Raw genomic sequence first — 13,485 nt, forward strand, 5'->3', positions numbered from 1 at the left:
CTTTGCAGGTAATTAAGCCTACAGATCCAGACGGAGCAACGCAGCCTTCAGGACGCGCGACAACACAGAATTGCCGAGCAGAAACTTTAGCCAAGTTCCGCACACGAGTGCGGCCTCAAATGGGACCTTGATTCATGTCGCATTACATTCACCCCCATCATCTGGCCTGGGCTTGCAAAATCATACCAACTGTCCTGGCTTGAGACAATTCACACCCCTTTAACCTGTGATTATCCCTCTCTCCAGTTGCTCCGTCTGGACCTGTAGGCTTCATTACCTGCAAAGACTTGCATTCAAAGTATTGTACTGCATCTTTGACTTTGTCTATATAAATGTTTCTGGAACCCACCTCTTCGTTCACCCGAGGAAGGAGCAGTGCTCCGAAAGCTAGTGATTCGAAACAAACCTGTTGGACTTTAACCTGGTGTTGTAAGTCTTACTGTGCTTCAGTTATCTAGGCTTCAGGCAAGGCTGGAATTCTCATCCTTAACTTCACCACCTCTCTCTCCCCTTCTAGGTGCTGCTTAAAGCCTACTTCTTTACCTAATATTTTGATCACCTATCCCAATAGCTCATATGGCCTGGTGTCAGATTTTGCCTGTGAAGTACCTTGGGTTGTATTATTACAGGATATAAATGCAAGTTGGCATTGTTTTGTGATCAACCAAAATCATGGGATAGAATTTCCTGTTTATTGTCTTGGGACAGGTGCAAGGAAGGAAATTGGACAGGAAGGGTTACAGCCCAGTGCTGACAGATATCAGATCTCTATCCGTTCATTGTAAATTGATGGAAGATTCGACAGGCTCTATAAAAGGGCCACCATACTCTTCTTGATTTTTGCTCCATACACAGGTGTCCCCAAGGCACAGGCCTCCCCAAGGCACAGGCCAAGCAAGCTATTATTATAGTTCATTAGCAAAGCATAGATTGTAGAGAGCAGGGAATATTTTGAAGAAATCGACAATTTCAATAATTACATACACATGGTGTAGATTCTCCAAGTGGATGACTTGTTCATTTGCGAATACTGTAGGGTGTGCTGTATCCATGGCTCCAGAAGCCAGGAGCCAGATTTTCTTACTCTTTCAACATCAAAAACATTGTTGTTGTTTAAATAAAGTTTCCGACTGAAACTGGAATCACAAAGCAAAAAGCATTTTTACCAAACAATAGCAATGCAGATTGTCAAAACCAATTACTGAATATCTGAGGGAAAGTAAATTGGGTTATGAGCATCGGTAGCAAAGCCGGCATTTATTGTCCATCGCTACTTTCCCCTGAGGTGGCGGCGGTGAACCTCCTTGAACTTCTGATATCCCCTGAAATTGCTGTTGGGAAGGGAGTTTAAGGATTTTGACCCAAGTTCCAAGTTCAGGAAATAGGAATGAGTTAGAATGTCACTGGGCTGGCCAGAGATCTCATGGTAATTCAATAAAGTCTAATACACATTGCAGTCATTCTTTTACAGAACAACAATTATTACAGCGCAGGATGAGGCCATTTGGCCCTCGACGTAAACATTTTTGAATAAATTGGCACATTACATCTTCAGAATCACCTAATGACTGGCGAGTCTAATCGTTGCTACAAATGCAGTTTCTCCGGGCAGTTTGGTTGGTTCCTGGAAGCCTACATCTGTTCCAATGTGTTAATCTACAGGTGCACATTATCCTCTCTGATATTTACCTCTCAGATGTGGCGCTTGATGTCATTTCCCAGCAAAGTGAGATAGCACCACAAGTTCCTGGTTCTGTCTCTTTAAAAAGGGAAACAAAAGAATAGTACTTTTATAAAAGGGCATTTATTTTGCAGCATCATCAAATAAAACATGAAAAGGTATATTTTCCTCAGTTTGTGCGTTTGAAAAGGCAGTTACTATACCAATTGTTAGTGTAGTAAAAGGGTCCTGCATACAGAAGATTAATGTGGGACAGAGTACAGTACAATCTATACAGGGCTGCAATAAGGCACATGACCCACATCTAGGGTCAGTGTGATGTTGAACAGATGTACTAAGGCTTAAACATGGAGATAGCTCCTGACCTGTACCCTTTACTGTACATATGTATATGATTACAATTAATAAAGACTTGCTGTTAACATACAAAAGGTTTGGGGCAGCACAGTGCCTCGCAGCACCGAGGACCCAGGTAAAATCCAAAGCCTGGGTCACCGTCTTTGTGGAGTTTGCACATTCTGCCAGTATCCATGATGTGGAGATGCTGGCGTTGGACTGGGGTGTGCACAGTAAGAAGTCTTACAACACCAGGTTAAAGTCCAACAAGTTTGTTTCAAACACGAGCTTTCGGAGCGCAGCCCGGAGAAACTCGCACCCGAGGAAGGAACTACGCTCCGAAAGCTCGTGTTTGAAACAAACCTGTTGGACTTTAACCTGGTGTTGTAAGACTTCTTACTGTGCTCACCCAGTATCTGCATGGGGTTCACCCCCACAACCCAAAGATGCGCAGGGTAGATGGATTGACCACACTAAATTGGATGAGGAGGGATCTCATTGAAACTTATAGAATATTGAGAGGCCTAGATAGAGTGGACGTGGAGAGGATGTTTCCACTAGGAGAAGAAACTAGAACCCAAGGACACAGCCTCAGACTGAAGGGATAATCCTTTAAAACAGAGATGAGGAGGAATTTCTTCAGCTAGAGGGTGGTAAATCTGAGGAACGCATTGCCGCAGAAGGCTGTGGAGGCCAAGTCGTTGAGTGTCTTTAAGGCTGAAATAGATAAGTTCTTGATTAAGAAGGGGATATGGGGAGAAGGCAAGAGATGGGGATGAGAAACATATCAGCCATGATTGAATTGCGGAGCAGATTTGATGGGCCGAATGGCCTAATTCTGCTCCTATGTTTATGGTCTACTGTGGATCTCAAGGTAAAAGAGCAGTGGGATCAGATTTGCATTGCTCAAACAAAATCCAGCAGAGAGATAGTGGGCTGAATGGCCTCTTTTTGTGCTTATGTTCTTAATTTGGAAGAATATGAACATCATCTCCCAAATTCAAAAGTACTGGAGGCCAATGGGAGGTGAAAGGGTCAGACAACCCCTCAGCACTTCCTAAAATATGTCCAACACTCAACGAAGCCCAGGCACAGACCCTGAGCAGCAAGTGAAAGATTAACTCAGGAGAATGTTGGAAGTGCAGCCCTTACAGCTCCAAACCATACTGAGGAGACCAGGGAGCTGAAAAATAGAACCCAGGAATGTGGAACTACTACAGGTGTGGATGCCAGTTTTGGTCCTCAACAACTTGTACATAACACCTTTAACATAATGAAACATCCCAAAGTACTTCATAATCTGAAAGTACTTCATAAGAGTACCAAACTCATTGCGACACTGAGTCACATAAGGGGATGTTAGGTCACATGACCAAACATTTGGCCAGAGGGGTAAATCTTAAGGAGCGTCTTAAATGGATGAGAGCAAAGGAGAGATGTTGGGAGGAAATGCCAGAGTTTGGGGTCTAGGTAACTGAAGGCATGGCCACCAGTTATGGAACATTGGGATTGCAGAAGAGGCCAGAGAGCACATATCTCAGAATTGTTATGGTGCAGGAGGCCATTTGGCCCATCATGTCTGAACCAGCTCTCCAAACAAGCATCATAGCCGAGTGTCATTTCTCTGCCTTTTGTGTACTCCTAATGCCCTCTTGAATGTCTCAATTGAACCTGGCTCTGCCACACTACTAGGAAGTTTATTCCAGACCCAAACCTCTTGCGTGAAAAAGTTTTTCCTCACAATACACTTGCCTATTTTGCAAATCACAAATCTGTGCCATCTTGTTCTTGACCCTTTTACAAGCAAGAACAGTTTCTCCCCATCGACTTTGTCCAGCCCCTTATGATTTTGAACATCTCCCAAATCTCCTCTTAGCCTTCTTCTCTCAGAGGACAACAGTCCTAACCTCTCCAATCTATTCTCATAACTGAAGTTTCTCATCCCTGGAACCATTCGGTAGATCTCCTCTGCACTGTCTCCAATGTGTTCACATCCTTCTTATAGCGTGGCATCCAGAACTGCACAATGCGTGCAATCTAACGGAGTTTGTTCTAAATGTGCTGGCGAGCAGGAATCGGCAGGTGTTTCCCTGACAGCTGACCCGGGAAGACCGTCACCGGTACCCAACATTAATTGGTCCATTTAACAAGGCCCCACAGGTCTCACATGCACTAACCCTGATTAAGATGTAATTGTTTTCTGCCTACTTCACTTATTATTTTATTATTCTCTATACTAGTGCTTTCTGTCCCTCCCAGTATTTGTGCCTCCTGGTATTCCTAATATTTCTTCTTAGTTCCCACACCCCTGCCGAGTTAGTTTGAAACTCTCCCAATAGCGCTAGGAAAACGCCCCACAAGGAATGCACAGGTGCCATCTCCCCAGAGCCAGTCCCAGGCATTTAAAGCCCTCCCTCTTGCACTATCTTTCCAGCCACAAATTCATTTGCCTTATCCTCACTAGCATGTGGCATAGGGAGTAATCCAGAGATTTGAGGTCCTGCTTGCTCATTTTCTACCGAGCTCGCTATATTCTGATTGCAGGACCCCACTCCCTTCGTACCCAAGTCTTTGGTACTGATGTGGACCACAACCTCTGGCTGTTCACCCTTCCCCAGAAAAATGACCTGCAGCTGCTCTGTGAACCCTTACCCCTGGTACCAGGGAGGCCAAATACCATCCTGGAGTTATGACTGCAGCCACAGAAAAGCCTGTCTGTTACCCCAATGAAATGAATCCCCTATCACTGTTGCTGTCCCCAATTAATGAATCCCCTGTAACTATTGCTCTTCCCTCCCTCCTGTACAGCTGGGCTACTCTTGGTGCCACAATCCTGGCTCTGACTGCACTCCTCTGAGGAACCAGCTTCCAAAATAGAAAACTGATTTCTGAGCACGATCCCAGGTAACTTCTGCACTACCTGCCTAGTTCTCCTGGACTGTCTGGTGGTCATCCATTCCCTCTGCCTCCAGGGCCTTAAGCTGCGATGTGACCACCTCTCCAAACATGTTATCCATGTAGCTCTCAGCCTGTCAGTGCGCCACATCGACTCCAGCCACCATGCGAACTCCGAAATTTGGGTTCAATATATGTAGCTGGTAATGTCTCCTGCTCATAGGATGGTCACCGGCAGTGTCCATAACTTTGCAGATATTACTCATTACTCTCAACCGAGCTGCCCTGCCACGTGTTAACTTTACTTCTCTTTCATTAATAATTTTATTCTATTAGGGATTATTTGTATTAACTTGCTGTTTTTGCTCTAACTTTCCCTTATTCCAGACAGTTTTTTCCCCACACAATGCCCCAGAAACTGAACACTTACCAGTTAATCAACCTACAAGCCATCTCCCACTGCTGCATCAGAACAGCTGAAATACTCACCAAATAACTGACCCCTTCTACAGCAGGGTAAGACCACCCCCAAAGGCTAAATGCAAGATTAATTTAGGTTACTGAGATATGGAGGGGTGACTTGAAAACACAAGAATTTTGAAATTAAGACTTTCCTTCACTGGAAGCCAATGTTGGTCATCGAGCACAGAAAGTTGATATGCAAACAGTATATGGTTACTCACTCACCCAGCAAGGATCACCATGAAAGAACAGAGAACCTATATCAGAGGATATATTTAACAGCACACTAGAGATGGTTAATGTTGAGCTCAAAGCAACGAGTGGGAAAATCTGTTGGTCTCAGAGGTGTAAGAGTTACCCTCAGGCAGCCTCAGGTCTTAATGCTCTTGTTCGACAAAGTACCCAATTCCTTTCTTTCCCCGATTAAGGAGCAATTTTTAGCATGGCCAATCCACCTAGCCTGCACATCTTTGGGCTGTGGGGAGTGAGACCCACACAAACATGGGGAGAATGTGCAAACTCCACACAGTGACCAGGATTGAACCCAGGTCCTCTATGCCGTGAGGCAGCAGTGATAGCCACTGCACCACCATGCCACCCTTACTTTGAGTGGAGTACAAGTTTACTCAAGAATGTTTTTAAATAAGTGCAATTCATTTTTGTTTAAAAAGCTTCCAACACAGATTCAATTATTTCACATCACTCCATCAGAGGGAGTTCCTCCCAGTCCAAACACTTGCAAAAGTTGTAGACATTCACTCAATACTCAGTCTAACAGCAGTTCATGTCTTGTGGGGACTGGCGAGTTAGCCATACAAAAGGTGCGTGACAATTTGTTTCATTTGGTTATGCAAACAATAGGAGATTCGGGATTTTAAAATATTTCCGAAGAAAATGACAACTTCAACCCTCGGACAATGCAAGTACCCTCGCATAGTCCGGGACTTGGTTCGCTGATCAGTAATCTCAATACTGCTGCAAAATCCAGAAGATGTTGAAGAAGAGCCGAAACCAAGACCACAATTTAAATGTAATTGGAGCTACTGACACGCTGAACTGCCGCAACAGTTTGAAATCACTCCTTGTTCAAGAGACAGTGGACCAGCTCTGCAGAGAGCCGATTACAGCGTCTGCCATACACATTGTGTTGTTTTACTGCAATGGGTCAAGAATTAGAAAGAGAGTTAGAAAAATCCCTACTTTTGCAGAAATTCTAACCTCACACAAGGAACCAATCCACAGCGGGGAGAAAGTAACCGTTCGATGAATGTTAATAAACTAAAATACATCCAGACGGTCATTGTTTACCTCCAGCTTTATGGGCTCCTTTTAACTGGACGACAGAGAGGAGCAACAGCAGGATCACACTACTCCTGCATAGCATCCTGTTCAACTACTCCCACACCAAGCATCAGGGAATAGGTCCATATAATTAACTCATTAACCATAACTTCACTTCCAATTGAGAGTGGAAGGCCATCAATGAGCAGCAGTGTGGACACAATAATGTCATCTTCATTTGAGGGCCAAATTTTATTTTAAAGTGTTTTAATTGTTACAGTCCTTTCAAAAAGGGACACCATGTTCCTCTTAATTTGTGGTTAAATGAAAAATAGGCAGGCACATCCTGTCCAGGTGAGGGCATTAATCACTAATAATCACAAATGGAATGAAAACTCAGTTCTGGCTCAGATGAATGAAATGAAAATCGCTTATTGTCACAAGTAGGCTTTAAATGAAGTTACTGTGAAACGCCCCTAGTCGCCACATTCCGGCACCTGTTCAGGGAGTCTGGTATGGGAATTAAACCGTGCTGCCGGCCCGCGTTGGTCTGCTTTCAAAGCCAGCGATTTAGCCCGGTGCTAAACAAGCCCCCTGATTTGCAGCATTATGAGATTTAAGGGCACATTATCGTCACTGGAAAAGTGTGTTCACAACCTTGGTGTTATATTTTCTATCAGATGAGCTTTCGCCTACACATTTGTGCCATTACTAAGCCCACCCCATTCCATGCTGTAAGGTCATCTGAGTCATCCCTGTTTCAGCTCCTTTGCTGCTGAAACCCTCATCCACCATACCTTAGTACCCTCTTGGTGACCATTGCAATGTACTCCTAGCTGGCCTCACCTGATCTACTTGCTGTAATCTTGAACGTATCTAAAACTCTGCTACATGTGTCCTAATTCGCACAGCTGGAATTTTGTGTACTGTTCTGGAAACCACATTACAGGAAGGACATAATTATTCTGGAGAGAGGGCAAAGGAAATGTTGCCAGATCTGAAAATTGCAGCTAAGTGGAGAGTTTAGATAGGCGAGGGTTTTTTTTTAGATCAGAGGATCTAAGGGGTGACCTAATTGAGGGTTACAGAATTATGAGGGATTTGGAGACTTGTTTCCTCTATCTGAGGAATCAATTGGTAGGGGGTAGTGATTGAAGGTAATTGGTAGAAGGATTAAAGGGGACATGAGTAAAAACCTTTTCACCCAGGGGGTGGTGGAGTCTGGAATTTACTGCCTAAATAGGTGATTGACGCTGAAACGTTCAACTCATTTAAATGGTACCTGGACCTGTGCTGTAACCTGCAAGACTATGGACCAGATACTGGACAATGGAATTAAAATGAGCAGCTAGTTTCCTTTTTTTTGCTGGTGCAAACATGATGGGCTGAATGGCCTCGTCCTGTACCATAACCTTTCTCTTGTCTGTGGTCCCTGTGATCACCGTCACCCTGACCTTACCATTCTGCTTTGTTTAAGCAATGTCTCAATTTTAAAATTCTCATCCTTGATTTCAAATCTGTCCATGGTTTCCCCCCCTCTCTATTTTCAATAATTTCCAATGTTGTCTATTGATATCCCTAGCCTGAACAGCTTTTTGAAGTATAAGGGTATCTGGCATAGCAAGGGTTAATGTGGGACTGGGCAGCAGTACAGCCCACAGTGAGATGTAATGAGACACATGACCTGAGATTAGGAAAGGGAGGTGTGGACTGGACAGAGAACTGTGTTGTTCCAACCGCAGGTGGATTGGCCATGCTAAATTGGCCCTTAATTGGAAAAAATGAATTGGGTACTCTAAATTCAAAAGAAAATAATGAAGCGAGGACTGGCACCAGAAAGTCCAAGTTAAACTCAGACACAGGGGGCTGGATTCTCCGCCCCGCCACGCCACTTTTCAGCCTCGACCCACCGGTGGGATTCTCCGTTACGCCGGCCGGTCCCATTGTGGGGCAGCCCGACATCGTCGGGAAAGCCCCGGGCGCCGGCAAAACAGGGAGTCCCTGCAGCAGAGAATCCCGTCCCAGGTCTCCCATAGTAAAAGGAGAAGAGTGAAAAGTCCAGAGTTACCTGAGCTGACCCTCTCCCCAAGGAGAAGACAGGATATTCACAAAGCACATAACTTAAGAAAGGACAATTGCTCTGGTCTTTGCCATAAATGGGAGGCCTTGCCCAGGAGAGAAGCAGTGCCGTCAGGATGTCTGGCAATAGGACACACTGGGAGGGAGGGCTGAACACCCTCTGGCACTAGGCAACCCACTCCACCCATCAGGACTCCCAGGAGAAAAGCCAACACCACCTGAAATCAGCAGAGACCGAAACTAGACCACAGCGTCGAGCCTGGCTTGGCCAAACACCATGCTAAAAGAAAAGGATGCATTAAGTTATGTCCCCAGTTCCTCTCACACAACCCAAAACTAGTACCCCGCTGAGCCACATCCTACCCAACCCCATATAGGTCAGGGCACCACTCTACTCACACATGGAAAGAAAGGATAACACTCTAGCCCGAGCCAGGAGGGGACTCCGAACTGAAGAAGGTTGGAGTGTCAAGATACCTACCGAGACTGGTCTTCATTTGAGGTGTCATGTTATTCACCCTGGGGTAACACGGACTGCAACATGATGCAGATAAACAATAAAGCATACACCAAACGTAGGCGTTGGTTCAATAAGATTTATTGAACTTCAGTAATGAAGCACACAACTGCCTGTGGGTTGACTCTCTACTACTCTAAGTAAACTAACTCTAACACACAGGGAAAGGAAAACTAACAGGCAGACAGTGCAGTGTGTGGAAGCAGACTAGTAAGCTCGAGGAGATACCTGTTAGGAAGGAAGATGTGTTGGGCATTTTGAAAACTTGAGGATAGACAAGTCCCCCGGGGCTGACGGGATATATCCAAGGATTCTATGGGAAGCAAGAAATGAAATTGCAGAGCCGTTGGCAATGATCTTTTCATCCTCGCTGTCAACAGGGGTGGTACCAGAGGATTGGAGAGTGGCAAATGTCGTGCCCCTGTTCAAAAAAGAGAATAGGGATAACTTTGGGAATTACAGGCCAGTTAGTCTTACTTCGGTGGTAGGCAAAGTAATGGAAAGGGTACTGAGGGATAGGATTTCTGAGCATCTGGAAAGACACTGCTTGATTAGGGATAGTCAGCACGGATTTGAGGGGTAGGTCTTGCCTTACAAGTCTTATTGACTTCTTTGAGGAGGTGACCAAGCATGTGGATGAAGGTAAAGCTGTGGATGTACATGGATTTTAGTAAGGCATTTGATAAGGTTCCCCATGGTAGGCTTATGCAAAAAGTAAGGAGGCGTGGGATAGTGGGAAATTTGGACAGTTGGATAACGAACTGGCTAACCGATAGAAGACAGAGAGTGGTGGTGGATGGCAAATATTCAGCCTGGAGCCCAGTTACCAGTGGCGTACCGCAGGGATCAGTTCTGGGTCCTCTGCTGTTTGTGATTTTCATTAATGACTTGGTTGAGGGAGTTGAAGGGTCAGTAAATTTGCAGATGATACGAAGATTGGTGAGGAGGGCTGTTGTCGGCTACAAATGGACATAGATAGGATGCAGAGCTGGGCTGAGAAGTGGCAGATGGAGTTTAACCCTGCGTGAGGTTGTCCATTTTGGAAGGACAAATATGAATGCGGAATACAGGGTTAATGGTAGGGTTCTTGGCAATGTAGAGGAGCAGAGAGATCTTGGGGTCTATGTTCATAGATCTTTGAAAGTGCCACTCAAGTGGATAGAGCTGTGAAGAAGGCCTATGGTGTGCTAGCGTTCATTAGCAGAGGGATTGAATTTAAGAGCCATGAGCTGATGATGCAGCTGTACAAAACCTTGGTCAGGCCACATTTGGAGTACTGTGTGCAGTTCTGGTCACCTCATTTTAGGATGTGGAAGCTTTGGAAAAGGTGCAAAGGGGATTTACCAGGATGTTGCCTGGAATGGAGAGTAGGTCTTACGAGGAAAGGTTGAGGGCGCTAGGCCTTTTCTCATTAGAACGGAGAAGGATGAGGGGCGACTTGATAGAGGTTTATAAGGTGATCAGGGGAATAGATAGAGTAGACAGTCAGAGACTTTTTCCCCGGGTGGAACAAACCATTACAAGGGGACATAAATTTAAGGTAAATGGTGGAAGATATAGGGGGGATGTCAGAGGTAGGTTCTTTACCCAGAGAGTAGTGGGGGCATGGAATGCACTGCCTGTGGAAGTAGGTGAGTCGGAAACGTTAGGGACCTTCAAGCGGCTATTGGATAGGTACATGGATTAGGGTAGAATAATGGAGAGTAGATTAATTTCTTCTTAAGGGAGGCACGGTAGCATTGTAGATAGCACAATTGCTTCACAGCTCCAGGGTCCCAAGTTCGATTTCGACTTGGGTCACTGTCTGTGTGGAGTCTGCACATCCTCCCCGTGTGTGCGTGGGTTTCCTCCGGGTGCTCCGGTTTCCTCCCACAGTCCAAAGATGTGCAGGTTGGGTGGATTGGCCATGATAAATTGCCCTTAGTGTCCAAAATTCTATGATTAACCTAGGACAAAAGTTCGGCACAACATCGTGGGCCGAAGGGCCTGTTCTGTGCTGTATTTCTCTATCTATCTAACTATCTAGATCAGGCTAGCTCTGATCCACATGTAGAAGGTGGTGAATGATTTGTACATCCTGACTGTCACTACAGTTGTCACCAGTGGAAAGAGGCAGAGTGTTGATGCCTCGTGTGTTTTATAGTTGGAAGCCCCTCTCTGGTGTTCTGTCTGGTGATTGGTTGTGTTCTGTTCTGTAAGTTGATTGGCTCACCTGGGTGTCTGTCACTGCCTGCTTTTACCTCATAATGTGCATGGGTGCATATTATGACAGGAGGGAGAGCCGGTCCTCTTCCCCAAAACCCCAAGAGACCCCCACCACGTATTCCACCAGGCCACACCAAAGCCAGGACCAGCAACACGCTTACCCAGGTGAGAGGAAAGTAGAGAACCCCAGGAAGGGGACACCGAAACCAATTTGCGGAAACCACCACTATACAAAGGAAACCCAGAAACACCCTCACTCCCCATCCTCAATGGATACCAATTCCACCTCGGTCTGCTCTAATAACAGACAAGACACTCTGTCAGCTCCAATTGTACCGATTAAAGATAGAGAGAGACCCATGTAAGAAGAAAAGACAAACTCAACCCAAAGGGAAAGTCAGCCAGAATCCTGTCCTCCCCAGGCTAACAAAATGTTTCTCCAGGCTGATGAAGCATAAAGGCATGGATTCTTAAATATCAAATCAAAATGAACCAAAAGAGAAGAAAAAACCCTGAAACAGATTGGCTCTATCTGGGGATCTACCCTCAATAAAGTGGGGGTGAACTAATCCCACCAATTCCAAACTTCCACCCCTCTCCCGGCTCCACTCATCCCAACCTTCCACCCCTCTTCCGGCTCCACTCATCCCAACCTTCCACCCCTCTCCCGGCTCCACTCATCCCAACCTTCCACCCCTCTCCAGGCTCCACTCATCCCAACCTTCCACCCCTCTCCCGGCTCCACTCATCCCAACCTTCCACCTCTCTCCCGGCTCCACTCATCCCAACCTTCCACCTCTCTCCCGGCTCCACTCATCCCAACCTTCCACCCCTCTCCCAGCTCCACTCATCCCAACCCTTCACCTCTCTCCCGGCTCCACTCATCCCAACCTTCCACCCCTCTCCCGGCTCCACTCATCCCAACCTTCCACCTCTCTCCCGGCTCCACTCATCCCAACCTTCCACCCCTCTCCCGGCTCCACTCATCCCAACCTTCCACCCCTCTCCCGGCTCCACTCATCCCAACCATCCACCTCTCTCCTGGTTCCACTCATCCCAACCTTCCAGCCGTCTTCTGGCTCCACTCATCTTCCCACTAACAAGACAAGAGAATGAAGAGAAAAAACGCAAACGCCTCCACCGCACCCCAGCTCCCAACCCCCCCTTAACTATCAGGATTATAAGACAACATAAAGCATGATTACTTTTACGAAAACAATGCACAAGTCCCATTTTCCAGATTCGACTGAACACGAACTTGCTAAATTAGGATAACCAATGGTTGCACCCATAATACACACTGCCCTATCAGGAAAAAGACAGCATCAAGCAAACAACATGGTGAGACTCGATTCAGGTCCCCTGGAAGCCATATTCAGTGTGTCAGATCAGCCGGGGCTGGAAGCGGGTGAGGAGGCAGTTGTCTTAGCCTTCACTTCGTTGATTGCCCGAAGGCGGATTCTGTTTGGGTGGAGGTCGGCTTCTCCACCCTGTGCCTCGGCCTGGCGGGGGACCTGCTGGAGTTCCTAACACTCGCGAAAGTCAAGCTCGAGTTGAGCCTGGAATTACTACATTGGCGACGAGGACCAAGCACTGGATTCTGAGCAGCCTTTTCGAAACTCCCCGATGACAACTCTGTTAAGAAACAAAGCAAAAAGAAATGCAATGAGGACTGGCCCCAGTAAGCCAATGGTCTGCGCTACTTCTTCCATGCCAACCTCATACAAGGGGGTGACAGACATAATCCTTTACCAGCAGGCACGGCATGCAGACGAACTCCCTTCCCAGAATACTGACTGAGGGAAGGGGGCTTCTGACACCCCTGAAACCTCTGGAAAAACACTGGAGGTGGGACAGTGGTGGGGCGGGGCCAACGGCGGGAGCTGTTGCAGGGGGGGGGCGAGGCCAGCGCGTGGGGGCGGGACCGGATGTGAGGTCGAGGAGGGGGTGCGGCGATTGGTCGAGGAGGGGGTGCGGCGATTGGGCGGGGAGCGGCCGGCAGAGGGGCGTGGCCAAAGAGGTTTCCTCG

General features: G+C 46.6%; 1 protein-coding gene across 5 annotated transcripts in view; it reads right to left on the reverse strand.

Moving 5' to 3' along the window:
* The window catches only part of LOC119954718, a 50,553-nt gene extending 43,749 nt beyond the window's left edge, over window positions 1–6,804 (reverse strand). The window contains exons 1-3 of one of the 5 annotated variants that reach the window (XM_038780215.1): window positions 6,683–6,804; window positions 1,690–1,759; window positions 985–1,136 (exon numbers count right to left, since the gene is read on the reverse strand). In XM_038780215.1, coding sequence (XP_038636143.1) covers window positions 985–1,136; window positions 1,690–1,759; window positions 6,683–6,758 — 298 coding nt within the window. In that variant the 5' untranslated portion in view covers window positions 6,759–6,804. Of the gene's footprint in view, window positions 1–984; window positions 1,137–1,689; window positions 1,760–6,574; window positions 6,658–6,682 lie in introns of those variants that run through there. The other 4 variants (XM_038780214.1, XM_038780218.1, XM_038780216.1 and 1 more) reach the window with 4 other exon arrangements.
* Window positions 6,805–13,485: the final 6,681 nt, after the last annotated feature.

Source organism: Scyliorhinus canicula, chromosome 20, assembly GCF_902713615.1.
Source record: "Scyliorhinus canicula chromosome 20, sScyCan1.1, whole genome shotgun sequence".
Taxonomy (NCBI): domain Eukaryota; kingdom Metazoa; phylum Chordata; class Chondrichthyes; order Carcharhiniformes; family Scyliorhinidae; genus Scyliorhinus; species Scyliorhinus canicula.